The following is a 10,046-nucleotide window of genomic DNA, read 5'->3' as shown; positions in this document are numbered from 1 at the left end:
TTTTTCCTATATTACTGAATATAATCTTTTTATGTTACGAAATTTATGACAAAAGAAAACCGCTGTATGTCTAATTTTAGAACAAGCACCAAAGAAATAATTAAAAATATATTAAAAAACTTCAGTCTTCATTTTTTACATCTTAATTAAGTACAATCAAAATCAAATTGCTCCTACTTTAGGTACTATTGGAAATTATGAGCATTAATTATAATTAGATTCTTTCAATAATTATCCATAGTTTTCGTAAATACCCATTAGGTTGTGCGATTTGCACATTATTTGAGATATAGATATATTATATGTATATATTCAGAATTAGAGAGACAGTAATGAGATTTTTTACTTCTGCATCTATCCTTTTCTTTTTAGAGTAGTGTGAAAAGGATAGCATGCTAGGACCACAAGAAAATAATACGGACACATGTCATATCTTAACACATCACCTAACAAAACTAGTTTAATTTAGACAACTGCACAAGGAATAAACTAGTCAAAAATGTAAAAAATCTTATAAAAATCACATCAAATTGGAATGTAATTTTATAGCTAATTCTAAACAAGGCACACTAGACCTTAAAGTTATAATAAAAATGGCTCATTGGTTCCCACAAGTATACTCATAGTTCAGCACCACTAGTGACCATTAAACTCATAAATAAACCATTTTCTTCATCTTTAATGGTCACTTCAGTGATGTTGACTGTTAACCGCACAGTGGAGAATAAATAACATATTATTATAATGATAATAATAATACTCTATTTACCTAGATACAGGTAGATCTATCTTTTGAGACTATAAATTTAGTTATCTATAATAATCGTCTAGAGTACAAAACAATTCGGACAGGAGTTCGCTAAGCTTCTTTGCATTTTTCTTCTGCCACTTTAAGCTGCCATGATACTACATAGGAGTACACATCTATACAACATGTGACTTCCATAAGAACATATAGAAGGGCTGAAAGCATAAGCCCTAACGAACGTAAAATAGTATTTCTAGTTAAAAATAAAATCATTTTTTTTTCATACATATTAGTTCGGCACGCAATGTATCAGTAACAAAGCTAACACTAACATTTGCTGCCTCTCTGAAACATCAAATAAATGTTTGCATCACATTGCTGCTACAGAAAATTAAAAAAAATAATAACTCTCCATTAGTAAAGGTAATTGTTATATTTTTTCGATAAAACGGTTCTCAATAGTTAAAGCAAAGTCAATTAAAATGTTCTTATGGGTGTCACACTTTGTATTTAGGTCACATTTTTACGTTACAAAAACACTCACACAAATATGAATCATTTTCCAGTTGGAAAAATGTGTAGTTCACAGATAACCTTAAGAAGTCATCTCTCTCATTGCAAGTAGGTAGTTTGTGAATGCTGCCATTAATAATCATTTAAAATGGAATTTCCAAAAAAAAACTTAAAATCGTTAATTGACAAACTGGTATTTTGAAATCATACTGCCTTTTGTTATGTAATCATACATATTGGTTCAACACAGAACTGAGCAATACCTTTTGACATAGCAGTTGATAAGCTTCATAATGTTCAGTTACAAGTGCAACTTATTTAAAAATATCTGAACACAGGAAATAAGCAATACAGTGGTATTCATAAAATTTTAATATTATTACAGCTCTGACTTTTGAGATAGTGACTATATATCCAGAGCTGGCCAGGCGCTCAAAAATATCTGAAAAATACTAATTGTGTTGAAATATTTTTGAGCACCTAGATGCAATATTTATGATGTTGACTGTACACATATTAGAGGGCATTCTTGTATTATGTCACACCAATTTTGATCAGTTTTAAACACCTTCAACTTACTTATTACTATGAAAATCTCAATAATTTAAGTGTTATAAAAAAGTGACGTATATTATACCACAACCAAACCTACAAGTTTGTTTTTGAGACAAACAGGCACTTTGGTGTGTTTTAATTAAAGATATTTTAAAAGGCACTCGCAAAAACTATAAAAAACTTAAGTTACAGAGATTCTACTGTATCTTGCACCCCTTTCTCTTCTTTTGCATTTCAGCTTGCTTGCTCTTTTTCTTGGCTAGGCTCTCAGCGGTGATATCCGATATGACAGATAACCTCTTTGAATTATCATGTCTATCCATGTGATTAGGACTCGGTACCTCTGGTGGGTATGAAGCACCATATAAATTATTATTCTCGCTGTAACTATGAGGTATTGATGTATTCTGCATATGGTTATCTGTTTGCTCTGTTGGATAGTGTGAAGCAGGCCTGATGCTCACTGGATCTGGAAATCGGGGCTTCTTACCTGATGTTGGTGGGGGAGGAGGCTGCCTGTGTAGTAGTGACGAAGAATTCGAGTTTGGTAGACTTTGATCTTCAAAGGATCTTGTGTGAACATGAGTTACATTGTTGATATTGACTGTAGACGTACCAGGTTGGTCGTAGTATTGCTTAGATAACTCCTTCGACTGCAATGCACTGGCTTTGGACTGTATATGCTCCTTTTCAAAAGGTTCTACGTAATTCAAGTCTGAATCAACAGATTTACAAAGTCGAAGGCCGCTCTCGCGTATCATGTCCCTTGGGTTGCTGTAGGCGTCGCAGAGAGTGGCTTGGTTTGTGTCTGATGGGGATTCCAACTGCTGAGCTGCTAACCGTTGCTGTTTCTTCAGCAAAGCCTTCTGTCTCGCCTTCTCTTTGGCTCTCTGAAGTTTCTTATACTCTCGCTCTTGTAATAGCCTCGCTAATTCACCATCTTGTGCTTCGACCGCACACCGCATGTCAGCCAACAAAGCATCTTGGTCTTGGACCTCGCTACTCAACTGGCGTGCCAACCGTGCATCTCTTTCTTCTTGCTCCAGCCTGTACCGTAGCTCTTCTAGCTCAGCTGGCGACAAGCCCAGTTCCTCAGGTACGATGTCGTCTATTATTGTTTTTGGAGCTTGTCGGACTGGTTCTGGCGGCGCATGGGAGGAACTCGGTTGTATCAGGTCGCTGTGCTGCCTGCGTTGCCGCCGGAGGTTTATTTCAGCCATTTCTCGGGCGATTTCCGCATCAATTTCGGCCTGTCTTCGACGCGCGAGTTCTTTGAGCCTCGCCTCGTGTTCTATGCCCTGCTGTTCGTTAAGAGCTACAGGGAAGTCCTCGCGTATCTGCTGATTGCGGTACCTGTTCTCGCAGAGATGCGAGGATATCTCCCGGTCCTGGAGGCGGTGCGCCAGAGCCCCGTCAGCCCGCACCAACCACTGCTCCCTCAGGTCACCAACGCGCCCAAGTTTCGGCATTGTATCACTCGTTTGGAAACCCGCCATGGCGTAAATTCCACAACAAAACAAGTTTTCACTGTTCAGTAAAGTTTTGTATTGATTAACACGCACAAACTCGCATGGTGATGACACGAATAAACAATTTGTACCATTAGGCTTATAAAACTGTTCACTGTTACAATGTTATGATACCTTTCTCGCGCCACTTTCTTCGTTCCGTGAGAATATTTGGAGCCTTTTTACATTTTGTGTGAACCGAGAACAATAGAGCAAGGTTTGATAATCTACATAATAATTAAATTACGGAGCTGTGCAGTACGTTCGTTCGATTGGTGTGCTCTCCTCACCGTGGCCCCCAGCCCCCACTTCACTTCACAACAAATTCCTAAGTGACAGGTGAATTCCGAATAGTGATGTACACGCTAAGTCGACGGATCGACACAATCGATCGATTGAGCGCACCACAAAACATAATTAACAATAATAACAGGCTTAGGAAACACAAGCCAGGCTGCGGCTCCACTGCAGGGCTACTACGAAACTCGAAACTCGAAGTTCGTGTCGTGCGGTCCCTCTGACACTTATGCTATTTAATAAGAGAGCGAGAGTGACAGTACGATACGAACTTCGAGTTTCGAGTTTCGTAGTAGCCCTTCTGAGGCGGAGACGAGCGGAGCGGAGAGGAGACTTGTAGAGATCCACCAATCCCTACACGACACGTCTGATGATAATGAGGCGGAGACGAGATGTGGATTCAAATAATATGATTGGTCGATCCCTTCACGTCTCCTTTCCGCTCCGTTCGTCTCCGCCTCAGTGGAGCCGCAGACTATGACAATACCCGGCCATTGTTTATCCGGATACACAAGGCTATTTCTTCAAGTTACGATAGCAAGCCAGAGTTGCTACAGCCCGCAATGCGTAAGTGTAGCGTTGACCGTTAATAATACAAAAGAAGATATCGGGGTGGGGGGGGGGGGGACTGGGTTAAAAATCACAACATGCTAATGATATTATAATAATATACTAATATTAATATACTGTATCACGCATGGTAAATATTATGAGCGAATCTTCAATCAACAATACAATGTTCTATTGTTGATCGAAGGAGCGAATATAAAATGAAGTCCAAACTTACAAATGAAATTGGCTTGTCAAGAATAAATAATAATATTTTAATATATTTTGATTACTTATCAGCTTTTAAAATAATATTACTTAAGTTTAAGTATATTTCAAGGAGTGTCCGATAAATATACAATTTCGTATTTATGAATTGTTTCAAGTATTCGAAATCATTTAAATTTAATTGCAATGGAACCAGATCATCCTTTAGCTGCCTCCAAAGTTGCCGCCGCTGCTCTTCGTCTATCAGAAAGCCGCGGACACTTGAACTCGTTGTTGTCGTCAATACACCCGGACTCTAATGGAAAGAAAACTGAGTAAATAATTTTCATAACAGTAAAAAAAATAACAGTAGGCGAGTCGATCGACCTGTTATCCTATCAAGCGGGGGTTCGTGTTTTATTTAGTTTCATCTGTCCTTTTGTCTGTCTGTCTGCCAGACAATCAAATCTAGCAAGTTAAATTTGACCAACTTCTAGTAGTCAGATTGACTTGAAATTTGGAATACTTATGTAAATTGCGTGACAATACAATAATCTAGTAGTGACATCCTGGTAGTCTAACCAGGATCGTCTCCGCAGGATGGAACTCTTCAATGGTTAATAGCATTAACTTGAAATTTGGTATGCAAATGTAGTTTGGGTGACAATGCAAGTACAGTCAGCAAAATAAAACTTGTATTAAAAATTAAATTTTTATGGTTAGGTTATTTTATTGGATATTTTTCGACAACGGAAATATCGATATGAAGTTTTTCAATATCAGGCATGCGTCTCCAAAGACGTCGGTCTCAGTATGCATTAAACGCAACTTTAGAAGCATTTATGATGCGCCTAAAACGAATTACTGATTACGCCAAACGTATGAAAACATACTAAGTGAAAAAAAAGATTAAAGCGTCATTATTCCCTAAATTTGAATTAGTGAAAAAATATTACGTGTTCGTCGCTGACTCTGAATGCGTTTAAAGTTGCAATATATGCACAGACAGACGGACCGACACCTTTAGTCCTTAGTGGATTGCACGCCAGTTAACTCGCCTAATCTTCTAGCGAATTCGCAGAGGCCTTTCTTGTTTGCGGTGGTGTAGAACATCTCCTCGGACATTCGGTGCACCCAGCTGGAAACTCTCGGAAACCTGAAAACAAAGGAGACTGTTTTACAACTTTATTTGGCAATATTTTCGATTGTAGCAAAAATCTGCATTGACAGTGCAACCAGAGGCCGTATGGTCTAAAGCTGGGTCTCCACTGAGTGAGCCGCTGGGGAGGCAAGCACATGAGGCATGATTTTGTTCGATACGGGCTCAAAATTGCGCTGAAAATGGCTGCCGCACGAGGCAGCTGGCTCAATTGAGACCAGGCTTAACGCGCTTGTGATCACATTCATCATCTCTGTCTACCCTCATCTTACACATAGGCGTATATAGTTCCGTTTCCACCCCAGTATGGTCTAGTGCCCACCTCAGGATGTTGGGCTACTGATTCGAAGTTCTATAATACTGATATCTTCACACAAAAATCCAGGCCAGGCCCCCCCTGGAAAATAACCCTAGATACGCCAATGATCTTACACCATGTGACAAAAAGAAGTGTTGAAAATTGCTTACCTTAGAAAATCTCTATGTATATACCATATACCTGTGTTTTCTGTACTGCTTACTGTGTTGGTGTGCAATAAAGATATATTGTTGTTGTTGTGATTTCAGAGGTGTTTATATAATGAGGCCTTAGAATAGATATATCAAATTTAAACAAAGAAAGTATCAAAAAATTTAGTTAATCGATTAAACAGTATAGGGTAGTAATTTAAAAAATCAAACCTACTCTATTTGATCGATTGGCACAAGTATATTGAGTGTGCTGACGGTGGCTATAAGCATAATATCTCCCATCGAAGGAGACGAGCCGCCGATGAACATCCGCCCCTGGAGCATCTTCTCTAAGTCTGCGTATGCGCACTGAATGTCACACATGGTGTTCGGCGGGACGTAACGACAGTTTTTGTAGAGGATTGGGTGCTGAAAAATAGTACTTTTGAACAATATTCGGAAGAAATATTTGTCCTAAATTAATATTAATATTGTTAAACGTTAATCCCCTATAAATAGGCTCAGAGTTGTTGAGCGAGCTATGGAGAGAGCTACGCTCGGGTTCGGTTGGGAGACATCTCTACGGGATCGAATCGAAAATGGGGAGATGATACGTAGAATAGAAGAACGAGAGTCACCGACATAGGCAAAAGGATTAGCTCATTGAAGTGGCAAAGGGCAAACCATATGGCATGGAGTATAGAAAGGTGTTGGGGGCGAAAAATTCTCGAATGAAGAACGCGGCGATCCGTGGACATCCTATATACGCTGCGCTTTCCGATGCAAGCGCAGTGTAGGATGTCCACCAACAAGATGGACGGATCATCTGACTGAAACCGCAGGTACACGCAAGGTGGATGCACGCAGCTTCTAACCGAAGTAACTGGAGATCTATGGGGGATCTATCCAACACTGGATCCTGCGGCTGATATGATGATAAAACGTTTATCTTTTTTATGGAAATTACCTAGCCATCGGATCGATTAACAATAAGTTTCATCATTTTCACTTACTGCTGCTTCTTTATATCGTGGATAGAGTACATTACTGTTAAAGAACATGAATTGATCAATCATCGCTCGGGCTCCAGGGTCACTAGGCAGCAGTTTGCTGGCATGTGGAGACCAGTACCGAGTCGCCATGTACGTTGCGATAGCGTTACTGGAAAATAAAAATTACAAGAAAAAAAAATACGATTGTATTCTATCTAACTATGTACTTACGCATTAATTAGAATGCATCAGGTATGAAAAGAAAAATCGTTGTTTAAATAGTAAAAAAAAGTACCTGTCGTTTAATATGAGATTTCTGTCCTTTAAAATTGGCAATGTTTGAAGTGGATTCATCTGAAATGAGGAGGTTTGTAAATAAATCAAAGTAATGTATTGAATCTTGCGTTACTTTGCGGAGGTCCATATCAATGAACTAAAAGAATTATCTTGCTCACCCGCGACCTTACGATAGCTAAGCTTATGCAAAATATGCGTGTTCATTCCACCTCCACACTGTAAGAACACACACAAATCACACAAACCCATCCATCACCACCACCACACCACACTAGTAAGTACGTAAGTGTGGAGGTGGAGGAACTTCATGAACACGCATATTTTGCATAAGCTTAGCTATCGTAAGGTCGCGGGTGAGCAAGGAAATTCTTTTAGTTCATTTTAAATCAAAGCATACTTGTAATTTTGGCTAAAGAACCACTAAAAACTACGAAATAGTATGATGTATAAATATAATGAGTAGGGAGTTTAGTACATTGCTATTGACAAAAAATGAAGACGGGAATCAGAATAAAGTAAAACGCGTGCTACAAAAAATTAAACAGGCGTCCTTCGAAGCGTTAGTGTTAGTGATGTGCTAAACACACACAATCGACGGTTTTAACAAAAACCCTCCTTCGGTCAGTCGGGTAAAAAAATGCTTACCACGATCATTTCTGGAGACCTATGTTCTCCTTTATCCATGTTGACATCAACTTCGTTAATGTTCAAGTCTAAAGCATCCAAAGCCATCATGACGGCTCTGCAAGCAGGGCTACGGTCTGCTTTCCATAATGTGCAATGTCTGAAAGAAATTAGAAGGTGGATCTAGCTGAACGGTCGCTTCGATATAATAAACATCGGAACTGTCTAGATATTGGAAGCATGCTTTCGCGTATTATTGGCTGGCTAGCTAGCTTCAATCAAGGCAGTAACATCATGAAACAGTAATAAACATTCTCACGAACTTGCGTGTTTATAATTTTACCTAACAAGATAGAGAACTTATGGAGAATAACAGTTATAATAAATCAGAATGTCTGCAATACAATAAGATGTAAGAGATTAAAAGGCTACAGCACCACCATTCGCAATTTAATCAGCTATAAGCCGTATAAGCTCGCTATAAGTATAAGTTTAAGTACCAGTACCAACTTAATAAATGTTACATGACTGAGCTCGTATTTGGCTCGTATTAACTATTGCTACAACACTACTTCTGAAGAAAAAAGTAAAAAAATATACGTTATACTGAAATAACGACGAAAAATACAAACTTTAAGTTGTTACCAACGCCGCTTGCTCTGCTGGCAGACAACCCCATTTTATATTTTTAAGTACGCTAAAAGTTTTCAGAATTTTTACATTGTGTCATTTGGCTAGATAAACGGAATTAGGTATATTTATTTCAAAGTTTTGAATTTCTCATAATTTAACGACATTTCAGAAAATTATGCACCATTTCCATGCATACCATAGACTTTTGCTGTCATTATTTTGTGAAATCAATACACTGCCAGTATTAAATAGCTAAGTACAGTCATGACGACAATGAAACAAGCGTAGAGCCAGTTTTAAAAAGATATAAAAGAGGCATATTTTTAATTCCTATGAATGAAAAAGTGTTTGTTTCTCTACTTATGTTTTCTACTTGTGTAGGTGTGTTTCATGTTAGTTAGAAGAAATAACTTTTTTTAAATTAAATATCTCTGCTGGCACCAAACTCTGCTTGTGCAAGTCAGAATTCTAAGCCTCGAACGTAAATAGTGTTAATTTTTTCACAGATTTTTATATATTTTTTAGATTAGAGTCCATTAAACACTACGTGAATGAACTAAAAGAATTTCTTTGCTCATCCGCGACCTCATGATAGCTAAGTGTATGCAAGATATGCGTGTTCATGCAGTTCCTCCACCTCCACACTGCAAGAACACACACAAATCACTCAAACCCATCTATCACCAGCACCATTACACTGACGCGTTTCATTTCGCTTAGAGTCTAACATCTGGTAGCATGGTGTACGGTTGTGTTTGCTCTGAAGGTGAGCTCTGATTGAGTTCGAAACGCGTCAGTGTAGTGTGGTGGTGGTGATAAATGGGTTTGTGTAATTTGTGTGCGTTCTTACAGTGTGGAGGTGGAGGAACTGCATGAAGAGCGAGCAAAGAAATTCTTTTAGTTAATTGATATGGGATAGAAGGGAGAGCAAAGTAACGCCTGATTCAATAAATTACTCTACGTAGAAACGAAGTTGATATTGGTTACGAGTTACGAATACCTATCGAGCGAACCGAATGACTCTTTCCCACTAACATGGTATACTTAGTATTATTTACTTTTAGAGCCTTGCTTACTTTTTACGGCATACATAATTTATTGTATCAAATATAGCAATGTTGTAAATTGCATGAACGCAGACATAAAAATTTATTACAAAAAATATGCTTAGTAAAACCTGTAAAATGAATATTTTATACGGTAGGCAAGTAAACTATTCCGGATGCTAGAGGAAAACGACGGTAGTTATAAATATTGCATAAGTCCCATCAGTTTTACAAATGGGTCGCCACGTATGACGCTCACATGAAACGTGATCCAGACTTCTACAGTGACCGTAGAGTCAGAGAAATAAAATAATTTCTTAACCCAACACTTTCAGTTATCTTATGCACGCGGCCTTGTTCCATTAGTACTCCTTATACTGTGGGCATTGTATTGTGCCTAGACCCTATCTATCATAAAGGGGTCTTTAATGCCATAATTTTAAGGCTTCTAGTTAAGCAACTTTGAAC

The 10,046-nt window shown here is 38.3% G+C and overlaps 2 protein-coding genes across 2 annotated transcripts; both read right to left on the bottom strand.

The window, feature by feature from the left end:
* Nucleotides 1-374: 374 nt before the first annotated feature.
* On the bottom strand, nucleotides 375-3,666 carry LOC141434763 (uncharacterized). Its single transcript, XM_074097197.1, has one exon. It carries the CDS (start codon nucleotides 3,310-3,312, stop codon nucleotides 2,014-2,016), a length of 1,299 nt encoding a protein of 432 aa, XP_073953298.1. The 5' UTR covers nucleotides 3,313-3,666; the 3' UTR covers nucleotides 375-2,013.
* Nucleotides 3,667-4,461: 795 nt separating this feature from the next.
* On the bottom strand, nucleotides 4,462-8,814 carry LOC141435376 (glutathione S-transferase 1-like). The gene is made up of 7 exons (XM_074098093.1): nucleotides 8,532-8,814; nucleotides 7,921-8,059; nucleotides 7,274-7,332; nucleotides 7,000-7,147; nucleotides 6,222-6,415; nucleotides 5,436-5,533; nucleotides 4,462-4,693 (listed from the first exon to the last, which is right to left on the bottom strand). Exons 1-7 carry the CDS (start codon nucleotides 8,576-8,578, stop codon nucleotides 4,596-4,598), a joined length of 783 nt encoding a protein of 260 aa, XP_073954194.1. The 5' UTR covers nucleotides 8,579-8,814; the 3' UTR covers nucleotides 4,462-4,595.
* Nucleotides 8,815-10,046: the final 1,232 nt, after the last annotated feature.

This window comes from Choristoneura fumiferana, chromosome 14 (genome assembly GCF_025370935.1).
Source record: "Choristoneura fumiferana chromosome 14, NRCan_CFum_1, whole genome shotgun sequence".
Classification (NCBI taxonomy): Eukaryota; Metazoa; Arthropoda; class Insecta; order Lepidoptera; family Tortricidae; genus Choristoneura; species Choristoneura fumiferana.
Note: the sequence above shows the minus strand (reverse complement) of the source record. Positions and strands in the feature narration are given on the sequence as shown.